The sequence below is a fragment of the Phaethon aethereus genome (assembly GCF_964289735.1).
Source record: "Phaethon aethereus genome assembly, chromosome: 2".
Taxonomy (NCBI): domain Eukaryota; kingdom Metazoa; phylum Chordata; class Aves; order Phaethontiformes; family Phaethontidae; genus Phaethon; species Phaethon aethereus.
In genome coordinates, this window is record NC_138582.1 from 145,328,633 (window position 1) to 145,351,539 (window position 22,907).

At 39.9% G+C, this 22,907-nt stretch overlaps 1 protein-coding gene across 2 annotated transcripts in view; it reads left to right on the forward strand.

Annotated features, from left to right (window-relative positions):
• The window catches only part of CDK6 (cyclin dependent kinase 6), a gene marked incomplete at both ends in the record, with an annotated part of 128,315 nt that overhangs the window by 20,680 nt on the left and 84,728 nt on the right, over nucleotides 1-22,907 (forward strand). For both annotated transcript variants that reach the window (XM_081996989.1, XM_081996990.1), the window contains one exon: nucleotides 8,568-8,703. In XM_081996989.1, the coding sequence (XP_081853115.1) occupies nucleotides 8,568-8,703 (136 nt within the window). The remainder of the gene's footprint in view (nucleotides 1-8,567; nucleotides 8,704-22,907) is intronic.

The following is a 22,907-nucleotide window of genomic DNA, read 5'->3' on the forward strand; positions in this document are numbered from 1 at the left end:
CAGTGAACCATGCAATGTTTTGCCGTGTTTTACACCTATGTATACTAATTGCTTTCTGTTTACTACACGGATATACAGCATGTTACATTAAAAAGCCTACAGATTTCCTTAATAATACCTTGAATACATTAGAACAGCAAAATTCAAAGGACTAAAACCAATGAATTTGGTTTTCAAATTTACAGATGTCTTTACTAACATACATGCTATTTATTTACTTTGTGCATATCAGTATTGTCAGCTTTAGCCAATTTAGCCTTTTATTTTTCTTTAGGCTTTTTTTCCCTTCTGTTTTCCTGCTCTCTTTCTTTTGCAGCGGAGTTCACAGTATTGTTGAACTGTGGAAGTTTTCCCTTTCTAAAAGTCAGCTCTTGATCCTTCTTTGAGAAACACAGACCATTTGGTCCCACCTCTACCTATGAAACATTGTAGAAATGTATTTTCTTATGAGGCTTTAATGTGTCAGTGTCTCACAAATCATTACAACATTGCTTTTTCTGAGGATCTTAATGAAAACTGTTGTTAATGCCAGTAAAAGAACCCCAGCAAGACATTTTGCGCATAGTGCTCGCTCTCCCCTCCTCGTCACCGTCACCACACCATCTTCGGGCTCTTTTCAGCTGCTGCCAGCACTGGCCCTTTTTCCCAGGAAATGGTAGCAGCAGCATCAAGGCTCAGGTGTATTTGCACCATTTAGCAAGCCCCCTTACCTTACTTGTTCAACAGCTCTGATGACTAGGTTTGCCTTTCAGAAGTACTATCAGTCAACCGCCATCCCCCGGTAGAATTGTGGCTGTAGAGTTACCTGGAGGTCATTCTGGAACGGACCCTGAATTGCTGATAAGCATCAGAACAGTAGCCCTCTTCTGTCATCTTCTGCAGTACCTGCTTGCCTTTTAGGTTTCCCCATGCATCTCTAAAAAGCAAGAGCTTGGACTCAAACTTGCATTGGAGTTACTTACCACTTAAAAAATGCTGAATTAAACACCCCGGGAACTGCTGTGATATTGCAAGGGTTTAAAAAACTGCATGAGATGGTACAGAGTATCAGACAGGACATTGATTTTTTTCTGTGAATACTTTTTATATGGAGTGGAGGGTTATTATTTCCTTTGTTATTTTTGATATGTTGGCATCACCATTAAGTCTCAAGTGTAGATAGATTAGATTATTAAGCTACCAAAAAATGAATGATAATTTTTACTGTTGTAAAATCTGCTGAAGAGGAGTTGTTGGTTTTATTTAAATCTAGGAAAGAGATTATCAACTTAGATTTAGATCCTTTTGGCTTGGCACAAGCATGAATTCAAAATGTAAACTGAAAAGTGGAGTCTGCAACAATCAGTTTGACTGTAAGCTACACATGAATTGAGACTGGATTTTGTTGTATCTCATCTTGCACCAGGTACAGCTGGGAGTCCAGAATAACTTCTGTGCTCCTTCCATTTGAATTAAACAAAATCAATATTCAGACATAAGTTTTATTTACATGCTGAGCAATTTAGGGGATGTAAAAAGGAACGCAGCTTTCCCTGAGGAAGGTATTCTACAGAAAATCTAAAACACTTAATAATAAAGATGCACATGCACTGCCAATGAATCAGAGCATCTTTAATTTGTACCCTGAACTGGAAGCTTATGGAAGCTTACTGGAAGCTCTCAGTACTGTATACCCGCAGTGTACATGACTCTGAAAGGCAGCGTACATTTGCTTGTTCAAGGATCACATGAGAGCACTATGAATAGGTCAGACAGCTATTGCTGATCCTAAACAATCTGTCAGCGACTGTCTTCGTAACAGGCCACGTTATTTTTCTGATTTGGGGGCAGCTTGGCCTGTCCCTCGCGGAGAGAATCTGACAGCCTGTTTGGTGCGGCAGCGCACGGGAGTGAGGGTAGGCACCCGCAGGTGGGTATTTTCCTTCGGTACTGGCAATTGCTCAGCGTGTGGCCAGCTTGGATTTAAACTCAATTGCAATGAGATGAAGCTGTTAATGGACTGGTGAGGAGTTAAGTATTATTTCAAAAACTGGTGAACTGCAGGATGTGTCCTGAAAGTGAAGTTCTGCAAGGCAAAGTATTGTTTGAATTACTGAGCCTTACCAGATCCATTTCTAGTCCTTGCCTATTAAAAATAATCTCCCTTTGCAAAGAAGGTGAACAAGAAATGGCAGTGTGAGGGCTAAAAAAGACAACACGCTGATATAAACAGGGAGAGGTGCAGAGAACATCTTGTCAGGTGCATTTTTCCTTGAAGTAAAACTCTTTAACAACTGCATCTTTTCGTGACTTGGGTGGCACAGTGAGTAAATGTACTTGGCTTTTCGTCTTTTGGGCACAAATCTTGGCTTCTGTTGAAAATGAAAATTAGTTTTGGTGGTTTCATCGGAGCAGGCATTTGTCTGCATCACAAAGCCATTCAGCCTGGCACCAGGGCTCGGGGGAGCTCCAGTGGGGCCCAGCACAGGAGAGCAGGGGTGTTGCAGGTCAGGGCTGGAGTCAGTACTGAGCGTTGAAACCTTGCCCAGTCAGCCCACACTATCGGACTTTAGCCAGTGCTATTTACTTCCCTTTCAAGAGCATCTATTTCTCTCTGTCACTTTCTCTGTCCCTCTTCCTCACACGCGCTTAAAGAACAAAAACATCTTTTATACAGCTAAGCATTTAAAATCATTTTTCCAAGTCAGAAAGGGAGAGAGACTGGAAAAAATTACAGCACAAAGCTCAGCTTGCAGATGAACGACTGTCTTATCCTAATATCCCCTTTCCTTCCCTTAAACCTCACTGGTGAGTGGGCTATAAGCAAGAATATTGGCTGGGCTCTGCTGGAGTAGGTCTCCAGGATAGGACTTTCTTCTGTCGTGCTTTCATCATGCAGTTGCTTCTTCGCAGTAGCTCTTTCTGCTCTGTGCACAGCAGATAATGAATGAGTGACTGCAGAGTTGAAAACATCTATCAGCGTAACATCTGCCTGTCCTAGATAAATTCCTTTATTTTATCTGTTGTTATCTTCTGCCCTTTTCTGCTATTTGCCTGAAAGAGGTTTCTTCTGAAGACAGGAAAAGATCCTGCTACTCTTTCCCGGAAGGGTAGTGAAGCAGGAAAGATTTTCACAAACCCCAAGAACCCCGTATAAAGGTAAAGAATAAGCATTTGAGTCATAGAGTTGCCATGAGCAGTGTAGAGCTTATTTCAATTAATCGAGTTTGACACTAGGCATCTGACTGCTGCTGGATAGAGCTCACGGTGGGGTAGTTTACGGAGCTGCAGGCAGTGCTGTGCTGTCACGCTGTACGTTTTCAGTATCGAGGTGTGTCAGTTGAGCGAGGTCCAAGTGTCTCTGCATTATGTTGTAGTCTACCGTGGAGGCATATCCTAAGTATCGATGAACGTTGGTGCTGCTGCAGCTGGTGTGACAAGCTCCTGAGGAAACTCCTGAGGACTCCACACGTTTTTGAAAATGGAACTTAGGTCTTGCATTACTATGTGGATTTACAAATGTTATCCCAGAAAAAATGCCCTTAAAATATGAGATACTTTGAATTCAGTGGCCTGTCCACCTGCACGTGCTCTTTTTTCATCTAAAAGTACTTCACTAAAGCTCATTTGCGTGAGAAAAATCTATGCCTGAAATACCAGCTTTCAGAGGCATGGAGGAGTACCTACTCGATTGCTGATTAAGATGAGAAGCAGCAGCATGTCCTGAACAAAGGGAAGGAGCTCTGTCGTACGTTTCAGAGTGTGAAGCTCTGTTTCCTGTTTTGCTACGTGGAACATGGTTCTCGTAAAGCACACGTTCCACTCCACTTGCCCAGCTATTGTCTTCTTCATCTGAAATACGACCCCTTTGTTACAATACATGGGTATATGTGATTCCAAGTAGAGACTGGCTTCTGTTAGCAAAGTCTTTTTCCTCTTCAAAAGCAAGAAAGGAGAACGTAGCTAATATTAAAAGTATGGGGAAAACTGTTTTGTTCAAAGAGTTAGTAGTTTAAGAAGTTGGGGTGAATGAAGGGCTTGCTGCTAAGTGGCTTCCAGAGCACGGAAGAGTCTAAGGCTGATGCTGAAATCTGGACTCAAAGGATCCCTGACTCTCATTCTTCCATGCTTTTAGGTATGAGGCACTGACATTTTCTGTGCCCTTGAAAATTATGGACTCACAGGATTAACCTGAGCCAAAGGCAGTGAAAGCAGAAGCTATTCGGGCTCCTCTGCACATATTTGTCAATAAACCTAGTCATGACCTGTCTTGGTATCCCAATCTTGTGGCATTTGCAAAAACACTGTCAATCATACATAAATTCTGTGCTGTTTTTCTGTCATGTGGATAAATACCTTTCGGAGTTAGGTTGAGACCTCCTAACTCTTTCCATCTGAGTCTTTGTCCAGGCTTACAAAACCGTAAAAGTGTAGGATATTACTATGCCACTACTTACCACACCACAGTTGTCTTAAACATTTCTTCTACTCATAAGTCAATGGCTCCAGTTTTCTTTCTCTGTCTTGCATAAGCTAGGAAGTAACTCTTCCTAGAATGACACTGTTCCCAAGAAAATTAAAGTAAATCCATGTTATTGAACAACTTCAGAGGGCAAGGACTGTATTTTTGTTCAGTGCTGTAAGTGACCAGCAAAGGGATATGTGTTCATGTTGGATTAGTCCTACTGCAGTAAAAATAACAATAAGCCTTTGGATGCATTGGCAGCAAGTGTCTAATTCTTTGGTCTTCCCTTTGACTATGATCTGGCTGATTTTCCAGATGCACTTACTCATCTGTCTGACAATAGCCAAGAGAACTTATGTCCTACAGTTTCTTCAGGTCGGCGGGGGGGGTTATATCTTCCAGGTGGCTTGGGCTGATGGGTTTGATCTCAGTCACTGTTATCTCAAGTTTGCTCAGGAAAAAAATGCTTATTCCACTTGAAAGTGGGTAACTTTATAGCAATTCTCAGAGCATCTCAAAAGCAAGTCCAGTGACATTTAAGGACTTTCTAGAAGCAGTTACCAAATTAGTACCAGTCAGTAGACACAATAGTTTTCAAAGGAGTTGGCATAACTGTGTCTTTTCTTATAAAGGCATTAAGCATTCAGACTGTATATTGTAAAATGAAGATGAACTGAGGTTGCATTTGTCAGATTACATACTATAAGAAGCTATGGAGACTTCAAGGAGCATCATCTAGTTTTCCGCCTTCAAAAAAAACAAAGTATTTTTGTAGGAATGCAGGTATTCTCCTAGGCTATAGTGAGATCCACTAGACACATAAAATAAAACAGAGACATAGATTTGTAGCTGATAAACCTTTTTTACCTTAGTACAATTAACTTGAAAATATATCTGCATTAGAACACAGGTAGTCCATAAGTGTCTGTCCAACAGTGTTCCAGTTCAGATCGACGCATCAGGCGGTGTATGACTCCCAGCCAAACATCTTGTTAAATACTTGCAGGATTTCCCATAGCGGATCTTACTTTAATCAAATAATTCAAGCGTTTCTTTTGTAAGTAAGTACAATAGAAGGGCAGGGCTTGTGTTTACAAAGTATCCAGTATGGAAATCCTGTATTAATTGAGGTACATTTACTTCACTTAGGACAGCGTCCACATAGTAACTCTTTAAATAAAAGGCCTTTTGCTGTTGCCTGTTCCAGAGAGGCAATCACATGCAAAACTAACCCGTCACGTACAGAAAATCATGAGGAAAAGGCTTGCTAGAGAGATATGCCCTGTAGACAGCAGAGGTGTTCCTGGCTAAAGACAACAACTCTATGGATGATTTTCTCACAGCGGATGTAGAAGAATATAGTTTATTAAAAGTAGTTTTATCTCTATGGAAACTACTAAATAAAGAGGCTGTGTCTTTCTCAATCTATTTCTGGAATGATTAGCACGGGCAATGCCAGATGTTGTCTTTTTGTAATAACGCAGATTCATATAAGTTGTGCTTTAAATTATTGTTCTTCTAAGGCAGCAGCTGCATTTTGGGTGAGTAAACACATTGTGCTTCCACCCAGCCCGGTGCAGGACCAGTAGTTTTTATTATTAACAGTAAAGTATTTAGAGTTTCACGTAAAGGGTGTGTAAAAAGGAAAGCTAATATTATTACTCAGTTATAATATTATTACTCAGTAATAGGTGACTAGAATTGCACTCCTCTGAGTTCCTTATTTTGCTTTGTCAGAAAATGCCAGAATCAAAATAAGCCACGTACAGGAGAATTAAACGGAGAATCAGCATTTCCCTCCACAGTGAGCTGGAGATCCCATGTTGCTTCTGTAGTCTCTACAGTGAAATCTTTTTTCCTTTTTTTCTTGAATTATAATTCTGCTATAGTTGAAAAGATAATTTTGCCAGTGTATTAAATACCTGGCAAAAAAGGTGTTTTAGAACATTTTTAGGTAAATGTAGGTCAACACAAAGCAATCATACAGTTGGAAATATTTTCCAGTGTTTATGTTCAGATGTTCAGACCTGTCTGGCTCCTCTCTATTTGCATGTGTTGGGGTTATAGGCAGTCCGGCTACATTCCACATTGATTTATATAAATATATTGCAGATTATTAACCTCCAGCCAAATACCAGCAAATTCCACTTTTCAGGAAGGTTTCTGACTTTTCACAAAACGGATTTACTGTGTACAGGACATCTATCTTCTGTGTACGCCCCATTAAGAGAATCATAAAGAGAACAGTATTTGTCTTTGTAAGAAATGTGCCGAGACTGTTACAGTCGCTATGTTAACATAATAGTTTAATTACTATTTTTTCATATGATGATTACAGATTAAGTACAGATTAGTCTTCTAGTAGAGGCAGGGTGACAATTTCTCCATATTCTGTAACTCCGGTTCCCCAAATTATTACTCACCTAAAAGCTTCTTTAAACTAAAAGGAATGTGCATGCATCCCTTTTCAAAACATGGTGGCTAATAAACAAATTTTAAGTGCCTGACCAAAGATTATTTAGGAAATGCTGTTAAAGTGAGACCACAGCCTTAACATGTTAAATCTATATCATCTCAAGTGAAACATACTGCTCTCTTAAATATAGATTACAGTCTTCACAAATAGTTGTGCCAATTCTTGTCTTCCCTTCTCTCATGAAATATTTTGAGATTTAAGGGGAGAAGTAAAATCTCAGTACAAAGTGTTTTCCTAGTCGGTTTGTCAGATGTCCTCTTCAAAAAGCCATGACCTCCCAAGGCTTTGTACATGATCTGTTGTCTACAGATCCTGCATATCAAGCCTTTAGTCTTAGGATAAAGAACAAAAATATTACTTGACAATGTTTTCAGAAATCCTGCACTTTGCACAGAGTAAGGAAGCGGTTATTCTAAGTAGGAGGATGAAAGATACATGTAATAAAACAACATAACTGCTATGATGTTGACCAAAATAAGCAGTAGTATCAACACTACTTGGTTTGTTATTGATGATAGGTTCTTCAGTTTAACTGTATAGACTTTTTTCTCAATAACTGTATTCATATATTTTTTAAGTCTACTATCACCTAACAAAAGTAGCAATTGATTTTCTGCCTTGCTTCAGAAAGGTGATCTGATCTGTACAATTTAAAACTAAATGAATAAACCCATTAGTAAAATATGTGAGGGGGGAACAAGCATCCTTCCATTTGTAAGATGGTTTCCTATTGTGATTTTGTAGAAGTGGGACTTGAGGAAGGGTAGTGAAAGTCACTGGTATGAGTATATGTGTGAAGCATAGAAGGATGGGCAGATGATTGTGAAAAAGATAAAACTGTGATTAAAACTGGTACAGTAGATGAAGTGGAGAAAACAAGAGAAATCCTAATTAAAAAGAGAAAACAATAGAAAATAGAGTAATCAGATAGGAATGTGACATTATGAAGAGCTTTGCAATTTAGTTTGAATTTGATGTTGTGCAACAAGGTGAAATGATAAAGAAATTTCAGTAAAAGAATGACAGAGAGTGATGAGAGAAGAAAGCTTTCTTAGTGGTGGCATCTTGTGCACAAAGCTTTTTTTCAGACTGTATCCTGACTCTGAAGGTATTTCTTGCGTCCAGGAACTTGCAAGAGTAATCAGCAAAAAAATTCTGTTTCTGCCAAAGGAGATTTAATTATAAAGCTGTGTAATGGGTAACATGGGAGTTATGTGGGAAGAAACTGAAGGTGCATGCAAACACCCTGTATATTTTTTCTCAAAAACATTTCTTGCAATTTTTTTTTAAATGACTGTAAGTGCTGCAGCATAGAATGTGGATAAATACCAAATCATTTTCTGTATTAACTCTAATTGCTCTGGCCAAAAAATATTTTCTTTTTATGTAATTATTTTACTTTCAACACCTGATGAGCTTTTAATACTTAAACCTATTTCAGAATCCACACATGAGAGATATGATATTATTGATGCATCAGTAGTTATCTGATGAATCAAGAGCTCAAAGATTGTTCTACCTTTGGAAAGCTCTTTTTTCCATCCTATATACTGTAAGAAATTGAAATAGATGCGTATGAGCTGCAAGGTATGTATGTCTGTACTAGTTCCTGTGTACTTACCTCCTCTTTTCTTTTCCTCCTCTCAGATTGTTTGATGTGTGCACCGTGTCACGAACAAACAGAGAGACGAAGTTAACATTAGTGTTTGAACACGTGGATCAAGACTTGACTACTTACTTGAATAAAGTTCCAGAGCCTGGAGTGCCTACTGAAACTATAAAGGTATTTAAGAAGAAAGGTTTTTTATGTTATTTCAGAAAATGTTAGATAGGAAGGGCAAAGAGATAAATCACAAAGACAAACTGCGTTTTGATTCTATAGGATTTTGTTATATCAAAATTGAGTAATGCCCAGCTTGGGACATGAATTGCAGCACAAAGATCTGTGTTCACTAACAGATGTAATCTTTTTGTGGAAATGTTGCACTTGTGGGTTTTTTTCTCTTTTAGATTTATAAATCCTCTGAATCTCTACTCTTTTACCAAACGTAGCATTCCAAATCATTAAGAATGACCTTTGCTTGCAGCTGGAGGCAGACGATTCCACTATCATTTGGTCCAAGACTACTTGAACCTTCCCTAGAAGGTCACTGGTAGAGTGCTGGGTATTGTTAGAGTGGATAAAATAAATCCTGTGCTCCTATTCCCTTCCCTTTGCCTTTTGTTTCCCAAAAAGCCTTTTGTTTCCCCAAATGCCTTTTGTTTCATGTCCCTTTTGCCAGAAAGGATTCCAAGAGCAGGAAATGTTCACTGTGAACCTGTTGTGAGCTCTGCAGAGGTTGAGCTCAAGGAAGAGGGTAGCCATGACGGGTTGTTGTAAAAGCTGGGAAAGCTGTCAATAACTGGAAGGATGATCATGAAGTTTTCCCATCATGTTATCTCATCTTCTGCATCTGTAAGGGGGGACCTCTTCCCAGGATAGGTTGTGCTTGGGTTATTGGTACTGAAATAGGTGTACCAACTCCTTTCCTGGGAATTTCACAGCAAACTGCTACTTTAAGGATCATAGCTTGAAATGTTTGACAAAATGTTTACACTTAGGAAGAGAAGCAGAGGGACTGATATTCCTACATTTTGACTGTGTCTGTTTAACATTTCTTTTGATTTTTCTTTTTTCATGAGGAGAAATAATTTATGCTTTCAGAGACGGATTATCTTGCATTTGTATAAGTACTTTCTGGAAGTATGTTGTGTCATCTTAGTCTGGCAAAAGTCCTGAGGGAGGAAAAGAAAACATGAAACCTCTCTGAAATTTAGTTGTTTTAATATATTTTTTTTTTTGTTAACAGCTTCAAACTTAGGAGTTGTTTGATCTTTCAGTATAAAATTAGACATAAAACTGATAAAGATCTTTTCACTTGTATCAAAGTCACAAATGTGTAACATCAGTCAGTTCAGCAACCATGTTTTTTAAGCAACCTTAGTGGATAAAATAAAATCTTTAAAAAATGGATACAGCTTTGATTCAGCCCCAACAGAAGACTGGAATGTACCTCTTGTATTTGAAGGGCTCTTTTATGATAATGCTTTTAGGGTTTTACTTCCTTCTAGGGCTTTGAAACTACCTGAGGGAACTGTATTTCAACGTAACTAACATTGTGAAAATAACATACAAGGTGACTGACATATTATCTAACTAAATATATTGAAATAGTTGGGAAGTGAATGACCAAGCCTCTGAAATATCTTTTGAGTTATGTTTCATTTAAAGCAAATAGAAGAGGTGAGCACTGGACTAAAACATTTGTGATTTTCTAAAAGCCTGTTCTAAATTTGCACTAGTAGACTGTAATACGCATGTGCGAACATACATTTCATGGACGTTACATACTGGTGAAGGAAATTGCTGGGTTTAGTTTGAAAAGCACCATTCTGCATACATGGTTTACTAGTTCAACCCTGTTGATGTATCTAATAATTTGGCACAATAAAAGAGAGAAATTTAGCCGCACAGAAACAAGGAGGAGCAATTCCGGTCTTTTACGTACAGTGCAAGTTCCAGTGCAGCCAATGAACTTAGTGAGTGTAAAATTCAACTTGTGGTATGTACAGCTCTTTTTAATTAGGTGAGGAAAAATGTGAAATTGCTGTTTACTTAGTTGTTGCTGTTGACTTCAACATTTGCACAGTAGCTGATGTGTTATTTCTTGAATTCTGTTTGGCACAGGGAAAAAAGAGAGATTTGATTAACTTAAGTTGCACTCTGTTGCTTCACTATGTATGTGAAAACACCCAGTTTACGGAGGTACTTTGCTGATAATCAGGGCTGATCACATGAGGAAGGGTCTCAAGGCTTATTCGTAATGCATTTATAGATATTCCTGGTAGAAACTGAAGCAAAGCATAGTTCTCCTGGCTGCAGGGGAAATATTGCTATTTTGCAGCAACGGAGCATTCAACCCAGAGCACATACATCGTTAAATGACTAATCTGACTTTTTATAGTTTGGCTTTTGAGGTTAATATGGATTTGTACTTCATTTATTTTCCAGAATTGCAGACAATTTGTGTCGAGTATTTCCCCTCACCACTAGCACAGTACAAAACAACTGCCAGTATTGTAAGACCATCTGTTAAAGTTCTGCATGTGTCAGCAACACTAAGGTGCCAAATGAGCCGAGTAAGCTCTGGATAGCTTGAAGTTGAAGGATCTAATATACCTCTTTGGCACCATGGTGTAAACTCAACAGTTGTTAGTGGAACTTGAATGACATAAAATTACTATGAGAGAAGTATCAGCCCCAAAAGGTCTTTTCTGTGTGAATTAACTACCATCATTACGTACCCTCTGGGGGGAGGGAGACTCAGCTTTTGCTGGTTTGGGGCATGCTGGGCTTTTTTGTTACCAACTAACGGAATATAAGTGACACCGGTACCATTTTAAGAATTTCCTTTTGTTCAGCAGATAGTAGTCAGACTGTCACAGTTCAGAGAAACTAACCGTATTGATCATTTAAACACAACTAAATCTTTTTTCTAAATGCTGTTCACCAATGCCTAAAGCCCTGCAGCAGGAGTCACCCCAGAGGGTGTTTTAGGAACATATCCACAGGTGCCCATAAAATGATAGAAGAGAGGCAGTTTCCCTTTGAGGCATTGCCTGGTAGTGGGAATGCTTACCCAGGATAAGTAAGCATGTGGGCAGACATGCTCACTTTCTCTCCCTGTTGCCAGGAGGATGAATGCTGTAGTCCATTTCCATGGCTATAGCTCTGGCTACTGAGTTCTAGGTTATTCTGGACAGGAGTATTTTAAATCTTTTCTGCTGAAGCACTTCCATTATTTTTTAATGGCATATACTTTGGGCTAGAGGGATGGAGAACACGACTCAAAATACTTGTGGACATGGCATTCACCTTTGAAAGAGAATTATGTTCAAGCCCTTGAACATATGTCTTTGTAACTACTGGATTGTAGTCCTGCTCACCCTTGCTGGTTCGTATGTGAGACCTGATTAATATATGTTCCATACAGGGTGAATCAGAATCAGCAAGGACAACATCGTCCTTCTTTCCTCTCTACCCATCGTCTCCTCCCTTTTCTTCCTGGGATACTCTTTAACTTTAGGGCAGTTGATGTGGAAATGGAAGGTATGAGTTCAGTTTCCTTAGGACACAGCTGTTAGTCATGTACAGGTCTGGTAATGTTAATGGCGTTAGCAGTTGAGCCTCCAAGAAACTTCGCTCATTGGGAACACTTGTTGGTTGACGTAAGGGTAGTGGAAATGGGAATGACACGTCTCTGCCACAGAAAGATCTAAAAAAAAAAATAGTTAACAGGCCAATAAAGCATTTTAATGTGTTAGCCTTTGGGACTGAAGCACGTTTAAGCTGGGTGGTCACATTTTGATGTGATGCTTGTGAGGCTGGCATGGTTTTTTTGGTCCTAAGGGATTTGGATATGGATATGATTGTTATAACACTAATTACTTTTTTGGTATGGAAATCATGTGGGTGCAAACAAGTTGATGCTTATTGATTTAAGTTATTGAAATGTATATACCAATATTTAGCTTTAAATTAATATATGTATATGATGCACTTCAAGGGAGGTGATTCTGCCCCTCTGCTCCGCTCTGGTGAGACCCCACCTGGAGTCCTGCATCCAGCTCTGGAGCCCTCAGCACAGGAAAGACATGGACCTGTTGGAGTGGGTCCAGAGGAGGGACACAAAAATGATCAGAGGGATGGAACACTTCTCCTGTGAGGGCAGGCTGAGAGAGTTGGGGTTGTTCAGCCTGGAGAAGAGAAGGCTCCAGGGAGACCTTACTGCAGCCTTCCAGTACTTAAAGGGGGCCTATAAGAAAGATGGGGACAGACTTTTTAGCAGGGCCTGTTGCAATAGGACAAGGGATAATGGTTTTAAACTAAAAGAGGGAAGATTTAGACCACATATAAGGAAGAAATTTTTGACACTGAGGGTGCTGAAGCAGTGGGACAAGTTGCTCAGAGAGGTGGTAGCTGCCCCATCCCTGGAAACATTCAAGGTCAGGTGGGACAGGGCTCTGAGCAACCTGATCTAGTGGAAGATGTCCCTGCTCATTGCAGTGGGGTTGGACTAGATGGCCTTTAAAGGTCCCTTCCAACCCAAAGATTCTATGATTCTATGATGGCTTGTTAGATAGAGCTGTAAATTAAGTGCTTTAGGAATGGCTCTTTGGAGTTCCCTCCAATCATCTTGTTCTGCCGGGTGAAGGAGTCTATAAGAATGAGAGGGGATAACAAACTGTTACCGAGGTTCTTTAATTTTAGTAATGAACAAAGTTAACTTTGTGAGGTAATGTCATTGTAAGTAAACTTGTGGCTTCTTGCAATAGTTTTTGTACAACTGGTCAGAACTTAGCCTACCCAAGCTACATGTGCTAACCAGGCTGTGCCTGTTTCAGTCTGACAGTCAACAGAGGAGGGAACAGAACAAAGGTCTCTGGTATAGCAGGTGCATACGTTGTCTATCATGGGATGTTAGAACAGCTGGAATTCTTCTTTTACCCAGGTCTGTGGTCTGTGAATCTTCATGGTATATCCACCAGCCTGGAAGAGGGCAGCCAAATCACAGAGAGAACGGGGTTTAAGGTATATCCTTTTCTCTGATGTTTCATGAATCCTCATCAAGTGAAGAGCTTCTGTGGATATTATTCTGTACCTCCTTTGCATAGGATGCCTAGATCTCTGTCTGATTCAGGGTTACGGATTTTGTTATTTAGATGCCTAAAATTTAGAAAGTACAGCAGTGAACCTAATTTCCTTTTGCAAATTTATCCGATAGTAGCCCATAAACTGAATTTTAAAATATTATCCCCAGAACTTCTAGAATAGAAGTTGCTGTTGCATCCCTGTGCATTTCCTGTAACTTACGTTACCTGCTATCAAACCAGGCAGACCGGTCACATTTTTGCAAGACTCTTAGAAAATGAATTATGAAGATGTTGCTTCTCAGAAAGCAAACCAGTGTTCAGTGTTGTGAGGTGAGTCATCAGCCATCTGCCACGGTTGTACCTACTCAGTCGATCACGTATGAGATGGGCAGCAGATGTCACACAATCATGCAGTTCTGAAAACAACACAAGATATTCCAGGAAAACAGATTTGCCAGTACTGAGAGTCTTCAGAGTGTGGCCGTATTTAACAACATCAAAGTTAAAAGTCACTGAAAAAAGAGCCTACTCAAATTAATAAGAAAGATACTAAGAGAAGAGCTGTTATTAACTTTTTCCTGTCAGTGCTTCTGTGGTAAAGAAAGAAGCAAAACTTACTGAGGAATTGAGAGTCCACAAATAATGGATCAGATCCCCAACTGATACTAAGAGGTGTAAATCCGTTAGCTTCAGTGATATGATGCCCATTTACAGCTGCTAAGGATCTCATTCTTTGTGAAGTATTTTGCAACAAATGTTGTTCCGAATCCGTATTATGAATTAGAGTTGCCGCTATAAATAAAGGAAAAAAAAAAGCTGAACGGATATATTAATGTGGGATAAATATTTTGATTTTTTTCTCTGTTATCCTATGACCAGGGATTGGACTGCTGCATGGAAGGGCAGCAGGAGAGAGAGCAGGTGCCCTGCACAAGTGGCAGCTCTGAAGGAACTAAACCTTAAAAAGAGGATCTTCTGCAAAGGGTAGTTGTTCCCTCTGGTGCAGGTGGTGTCATTTCTTTCCCATACTGTGCTGCATGTAGAGACACAGCCACGTCTCCTTCAGTGCGGTGGTGCAGGTCGTAATGTATGCTCTGACCAAGGGACTAGGAGGAGTCATGATTTGAATGAAGGGACTGCTGGGCACAGGATGCTACAAAATATAGTGTTGTATCGTACAGTTACTTCTTCAGATCAGACCTTTTTGCAGTCAGTGTAGAGCCACTGATTTTAATTATGGTGGTGTTAAATATCCCCAAATCCCTACCATTTCCAAATTCAAATGCAAACATTTTCAAACTGATGATAATGTATAGTTGGGGTTTTTTGTAGTACTGCTGCACAGGACTGCCCAGACCTCCATTGCTTGCAAACTGGGAGCTCATAAAAATGTGAGGCACTCCAATAATTTTAAATCACTCTGTCCTGACTAGAGTGATTTAAAATCATTGGAGCGCTTCACATTTTTTCAGTTGTTCCCATTTGGAAAGCAGTCAAGCAACATTGTAGCATAATGCATGAGAGCAACCTGCCTGAAAAAATAATTTAGTCTTTCAAAACAATGACACTGAATTAGAAATGTCACTGTGAAAAGATGTCTATCAAGGACTCTCTAAATAGACATCTCAACCTACTTTTCTTTTACGGCCCAAACTCTCAAGGCAGCAGTACAGTCCAGTAGGGCCCTAAGGGACACATCCTTTTTGAAGTCCGAAGGAAACTATTGTTTTCATAGATGGAGGGCCAGAAATCATCTTTATTTAGAAAGTCAAAGGGAATTAAGAAACTGAAGAGATTCTGAATTGTGGGCAGGGATGGAGATTGAGCCTTTGGTAGAACAGAATTTATGATCAAGTCATTGCAAAACTGCAGTATTACAAGCACTGGAAGTTCACATTTCATTTCTGTTAATTCTGCAGAGCTGGACGTTGATGTGATGCAAAAAAAAAGCTTATAGATCCTACTGCTCTGGATTCCCTTGAGACGCTCTCAGATTATTAGTGACACTGGCTTTTTGCTGTTGGAACATCAATGTGGTAGCAATTGCTATGTGAAATGCTTTGATGACACTGAAAGAAAGAAAGGGAGCACGTGGTAGGAATAATGCTCAAGCAGGTGTAGAAGTGGGGCTAGACTGCCATGCAGCACATCAGAGACAGCCGTGCTGTTCCACAACGAGATGGTGGCAATTCTTCAGTGGGGAGTATTTCTGAGCTGCTTTCCTTTGTCTCACGGTGATGGTGTATAGCCACAACTTGCTCTGCAAGTAAATCCTACCTCAGTGATCAGCAGAAGCATCACTCAACTTTTCAGACTTCATCAAAGGTGGCGTGCCACAGTTAAAGCAATTAAGAGAAAGCTGTTGCAGCTTATGGTGCACGTAAAGCAGTGCCAGGACAATAGACTGAAATGTGTGGATTTACCCATATTCTAAATTTTGCTTACAAGCCATATGTTACTTTTGACAAGTAATTTGAAGGTCGGACTGCAGCAGATGTGAGATAAAGAGGAGACGTTCAAAGAGCCATTCTTGATTTGTATGGGGGCAGATAGGAATCACTTTCTTAATAGTAGTTTCTGCACTGGAAGGAAACGAGGCCCCTGTGCCTCTGCATACCCACAAAGCTATACTTCACCCCAAAACAAGCACACAGAGATGGGGAAGAGGAGACAGAATGACACAAATTGTGACAAGGTAGAAATTTGGGAAACCTGGCCAACATTGTTGTTGTTTTGCGTTGGGTACGCGTGGCAAAGTTTTGGTAGCGGGGGGGGGGGCTGCAGGATCAACCCACCACAGTTGTTGGACTCCAGGCTCTAAGGGTTGAATTCAGCTGGTCTGGGACAAGAAGCATTGAAGCAGGATACCTTTCTCATCTCGGCCAACCCAAGTTATTGCAGCTCAGATTGTCTATACTAGAATATTCACAAAGTGTCCATATTTATTCACGGCAAATATACAGCTGTAGTGTAAAATAATTTGAAAGCTGGCCACAGAAAACTCATTGCTAATAGAAGATAATACAGTAATCAAATATTTTTTTTTCTAAAACTGTTTTCTCTATTCCACCCCAAGAGAAATTTAATACTCTTGCACTAGCTGTATGCATTGCATTTATGCCAGTGACTAGGCAGGTTATTCTATCCCACAGTAAAAATTAATTTGAAGCGTGTTACTTTAGTGGCACATTGATTTAATCAAGATGTGTTGTGTTTGTTTCTTTTCCTCTGTAACAGATGTATTTAGCTTATGCCAGAGAAAGAAGTTCCTTACAAATGGGGAGGGATGGAATTTTTTGTATTGCATATTTTCATTTTTCAGAACTTAAAATTAGCTTTAAGAATTTTTATATTATTTATATATGTATATATAGGCACATAAACACACATACCTATATACATATAATTATTGTAAAAGTCCTCCAGAAAAAATATTGCTATTTGAGCAAGTGGAAGAAAGTGAAAGGGAAGCTCAATGAGCATCACTCCAACTGTCTGTGAAGTCCATGATCTCAAAATAGCTGTGGGCCAGGAGAGGCCAGAACTGGCAACTCAGATGTTTAGAGAAGAGTCAAAAGTAGAATACAGAAGGGGTAGTACCAGTTCTCCTCCTGTGCCTGGGGAGTGGTTGGTGTATATTGTCTTTATAGGTATACACATGAAGGCATACTGCACGTATATGTACACCTATATAAATACACATCTATCTGCTGATTCCCAGAGTCCATCCCGTAGGCTTATGTTTCATCTCATCACCAGATACAGCTGAGCTGGAATGAGGGCTGTTACAGCCATAGGGAAGGAATAAAATGGGACCTAGCCGAGGCTGCGCCTCTCCCTCCTACTCAGTGTGTCGGACCAGAGACACATGGAGAGCCCCCGTCCCACCCGCCCCTGCAGATACCAGAACAGGCATGGTTCCTCCCTGCTTCCCATCCTCTGGCCATCAGGGACAAAACTGCTGAGAAGTACCAGCCAGTGGCATCAGCCAGCTACGCTCAGCTGCTGAAGCAACCAAAGCCAAAACCTCTGACACTCAGAGAGCTTCCAGTGATTTCAACTCAATGTTCTCTGCCTGTGCTAATCCCATTTTTTCCAGCCCTTTCTTCCTTTCATCCTTCCCTTCCACCTTCATTTTTGCACCTCACTTTCACTCTGTATTTACACTGTATAGTACTCTTCCGTTCTTCCCCTCCCTCCAGAACTTTTCTCTCTATCACTTTTCTTTCCATTTTGCTTATCCCCTCCTAACTGACTCTGCTCCCATAAAAAAGTAATATCATAGAACTGTCACACTGTTTCTCCACCTGGGGTCTGTCTTGTCCATTTTATTTGTGAGCTTTTAATGGAAGAGGCTGTGTGAAAACCCTTGACTGTATAGTGCCCACCATAATAGGTCCTCCTTTCTGGCTGGCCTTTACACAATACCTTGTTAAACATGAGTCATGATAATCAGATCCTACAACAGTATTATTTGTCTAAAATAGTGCTTCTCCTCTGCTCTGCTGTTTCCCCACCACGACCATTTCACACATTTACACAACTGCTTCCTTTATGTATCAGTGCTCTGTAATCAGGGTATGGTTCATGTTACAGGTTTCTCAGGTTTCAAAGTGAAATAAAATGAACTTTCTTCCATTTTGAGAATATCCTTCTTTTTCAGAAGTCCAAACAAAGACACATTATTAGTAAGTTCACAAGCAGCTGCCAGAAGACAGAAAATTTAGAATGGAAACACAAGTGAAGTAACAGAAATGCTGTTCGTTGTTTGCTCTTGGTGCAACAGCAAGGGAAAATATTTAGAAATTAAAATGATTAATTTATTTGTAGTTTTAATAAAGCAGGCGTGGTTTTGTAATATTTGCCAATGTCAGGACTCCGGAGCACAACTATGGGTCAAATCCTTCTGTGGTGTAACTGTTGGCTTCTAAGGACTCCTCCAGGGGTGAGTGTGGTGCAATGCCATTAGCATCAGTTAGCAAGCAGCCTTTCGTTTGTTTTCACGCACAGCCCGAACAGTTTGCAATTAAGAAAGAGCAGATTACAAAGGCTCAAGCTCCTAGATCAAATCTGTCCTTAATTTTTGGGTTGGAAGCCGTATCCGAAGACTCATAAACATCAGTGGTTTAGGTTCTTCTTACTTCTCTGTTATTGTTACAGCTATACAGTACTACCACTTATGTCAGCATACATAAAACATTTCAACTCTTGCTGGAATATATACCTGAACCTTCTGGTTCAACTTCAGACCTTAAAGGAGGAACCCCAAAAGGAGCAGAGGCTCTGCTCCAGCAAAGCACTTAAGCTTCTGTTTAATTTTATGTAAACAGATTGCTACAGCTTTAGAAGTGAGGTTGAAAGACTGCGAATTAGAGGAGCTAACAGAGGAGAATCAGTTGTTATCCTGTGCTACCAACCTGATGAATCCCAAGGTTAGAGCAAAGGAGAATTGAAAACATTGTTTCCGTAGTCTCAGATTAGTCATAAACGTGCATTTTGCTTGTGTTTAAATGCTTCATCAGAGCGAGGAAGTAGTCTTCCCTCAAAACTTATGTGTAAGCAATGTCTGTGCCTTTGGAACCAGACTCTTTGACTATTCACAAAAGTGTGTCATAGTTGGTCGTCATAGTAAACTGACTCAGTAATGGAAAAGGGCTCCGAAGGATCACAGGTTTCACAAACTAGTTTGTTGTTTGGTTTTTTTTTTTCATTAATATCATACCTGTTCTGGGCACAGAATTTATCCCATTTGCCTTTGAAAATAGGGACCCTTGAGAGTACCCATTTAAAAGAAGAAGCTGTTTTTTACCATTGTGACCAATTCCTTAGAAGCCAGTGCGTTATCTCTCTATTAACGTTGAACAGTGTCTTATACCATAAAGAGCCCATTGAAATTAGTGGCTTAGCTGCAAAGATTCCTGCTCAACAGTTTTCACTGTTGCTAAATATGTGACTTTACAAATAGTGCCATAAAAATTCTAAGTATTTCTAAAATGTTCTGCTTCTTTGGTCTATGCAATGGGAAGCATTGCACTGTAACTTTAAAATGCCAAAAATTATCAAGAAGTCATGTTAGCCATCTCTTAAGAGCGTTTCATTTCCAAGCCAATAAATTCAGCTGCTGAATTTTTGTCCTTTGTTTTAGGATGTGACAGTTCTCTTGCATAACTACAATTAAGGAATCTCAGAAGGCTCCAAAATGTTACAATATTCTGTGGATGCAAACACAGAGTGATTTTTCATTTAGTTTTACAGCAGGGAAGGGGCACTGGAATGGCAGCGTGTTGCCTTTTTTTAACATCTAGTTTATGATTCATTCTAAAATATTCTTTCATTTGGAATTAACTTCAGATATTCCTGTTCTGACAAGCAGAGTAAATATTTTAGCAAGGACTTTTTAGAGAGAAACTTTGACAGTAACATACTCCTCCCTTATTGTTACAAAGGAAATACTTGCTCTCCAAACGCAGAGTCGGCATTTTAATGGAAATGATTCCAAAAGAATACGTAGGATGTTACAAATGTAAAATGCATTTAATGAAAGAGTATACAGATGTCTTTCATGTATTTTAAATAAAAATGTCTAATTGGAGACTTGAGAAAGTCAGCAGCGATCTCTGAGCCATGTGCTTGTTATTACAATAGTATGTTGTGTATAACTGTCATTCAGTGAGAAACAACACAGAGCAAAAAGGAAAACATATAAAACCATGAAGTTAAAGGAGAGAGGCCATCTTACAGAACATTTTTTATGTTTTTGCCTTGATTGGAATATATCGCTTTCCTGCTTTTTGTGTGCTCACATAATTCCTGCTGATGTCTATAGGGCTTATTGAAGACATAGGAAAAGGAGAATAGAGGCCAAGCTGCGTGGGCTATAGTGAACCAAAACTGCAAAGAGATGCATACTTGACAGAGAGTTTAAAATAAAAATAAACCACAGTTTCTTTGCTTGGTTTCTGGAGCAGAAAGTCGCAAAACAAGCAGAAAACTTTTGGTTCTTGATGAAATGGTTAGTTTAGCTTCCTTACCTCAACTGCACTGAACGTTTCAGACTTTAACCTCCATTTCAATGAAAAGAATTTAGACCTAATTCAGCTTAGGTTTGTGTCTGTGAAACCGGGGCCTTGGAAAATATTTCAGGAGCAGCTTTAGCCTTATGTTTGCATTTTTTTCTTTTGCAAATGTGGTGGAGGTAACCTTGATTTGCCAGTTAGCGGAGTCACGCTTTATTGTGACAGAAAACTAAGAACAGTCCTTCAGTGAAAATAGCAAAGACCTACCCCATGGTGATTGATGAGAACGTTGTACAAGTGAAATGAGCTGGAAAGTCATCATCTTGTCTTTTCCTTTGCCACAGGAAAAGCATAACAGAGAGATTTCTTTTCTTCTGGTCCTGATAAGGAATCTAATGAAGCATAAGGAGAGGTTACACAGCATGGAAATGTGTTACACCCAGCTGCTCACTAGCTTGCAAAGCTGCAGTAAATAATACAGTTGCTATTTAATAAACAAAAGAAAACAGAAGTCCTTTGATAGTGATCGCTAGCCTCTCTCATTTGCCCTTCTGAAGATACGGTTTGTTTCTACTTAATTGACTGTCATTTTGGAATAACATAGAGTTTGATATTGTATTGTATGATTTGTAATGGTTTTTTTGTTGGTAGGGAAAACAAAAGACTTGTCTTTCTAGGGCCTGATTCAGCAAAGAACAGGCGTACATGCTCCAGGTTCTCTGCATTGTAGCTACTTTTATTCTCATAGGTTTTCCATGAATGGTTACAGTGAAGATACACAAGAAGACATGTAGTTTTCTTTTCCAAATTGGCTTACATAATGAACAGCATACTTTTTTGCTTGTCACAAGTTACCCTTTTGAGAAGCAATGATGCATTTGTCACAAGCTACTTTTGTCATGTGCATCATTTGTGACACTTTACTTTCAAAAGATACTTCTTCATGAAAGTAGTTTTTTCAACTGATTGGCTCTTTTTACAAGTTAACTTCTAACATACCTTTGACTTTTTATTAAAATTCTCTTCAAGTTTGTTTTGTTTAGCATTCAGGGAGGTGGGGGAAGGGAAAGAATATCATGCCTGTGAAACATTGGAGGCAATCTTCTCCCTCCGCAAGACTACTGACTCTCATGTTGCACCTTTCCCCCCAACCCCAAGCCTCACCCTCACCCCCAAAGCAGAGCTGATTCTTGTCTATTGTGCTAACATTTAGAAATAAGTAGGCTCATCACTCATTATGTCACTACGAGTTGAAGATGCCTCCTTTTTTAAGAACCAGTCAAGTGTTCAAAAGAAAACAAGGCGAGGTTTACACTAATTTACACTAATGTAAATCAGTGTCATTTTGCTGAGAACTGAAGGGGCTATGGCCCATGGCGCTTCAGAGAGACTCAGCAGATGTGTGGGACCATATCCCACCCCTGCAGCCACAGCAAACTTCTCAGGCCCATCACTACCTGTTACAGTTTGTTATATCTGAAATCCAGAGATGAGCTGCTGAGGCATGCTAATAGCTGGCCCCGTCTGCTTATCTACCTTGCTTGGTAATCCCCTGGCCTGTGGGAGGCAGCAGCCCAAAGAGATGAAGTAGGACCATAGGGCCTGAGAGTGAATTTGGCGGGAGAGGAAATGACCGAGTGGGATGGGGTGCAGTGAAGGCATGAATCACAGAATCATAGAATAGTTTGGGTTGGAAGGCACCTTTAAAGGTCATGTAATCCAACCCCCTGCAATGAGCAGGGACATCTTCAACTAGGTCAGGTTGCTCAGAGCCCCGTCCAACCTGACCTTGAAGAGAAGGGTCAGAACTGGGGATGGAGCAGGAAAGGGCAACAGGGTGCATGAAGGGAGGAAAGACAGAAGTAAAGGAAAAGGTAGGAAATCAGAAAAGGAAGGAGAAAGTGATAGACCATGTAAGTGGAAGGGAGTGGGCAGCCGTTCCCCTAGTCTTGTGCTATCAGCAAGCTTCTTATACTTTCGGTGAAAACAAAAGACTTTGTGCACTTGCTTGACTCCTCTTGCAAAATCTCTTCTCTATGCCTTGTCTGTAGGATAAAGTGCTTGCCTATTCCCCTTGTAAAGCTGTTGGTTCAAAAGTTACTGATTTTTAATTCAATGTAATAGAATTGCAAATTAATTGCTACTGTAAATATGGAGAACAACGCAATCTGCTGAGTGCTTCCAAGAAATAGTTCTTTTTTTCCCTACTTTTCGATTTAGGTATACTAAGGCATCAGTAAAATCATCATCCTGAAGATTGTTTTGACAGTTCATACAG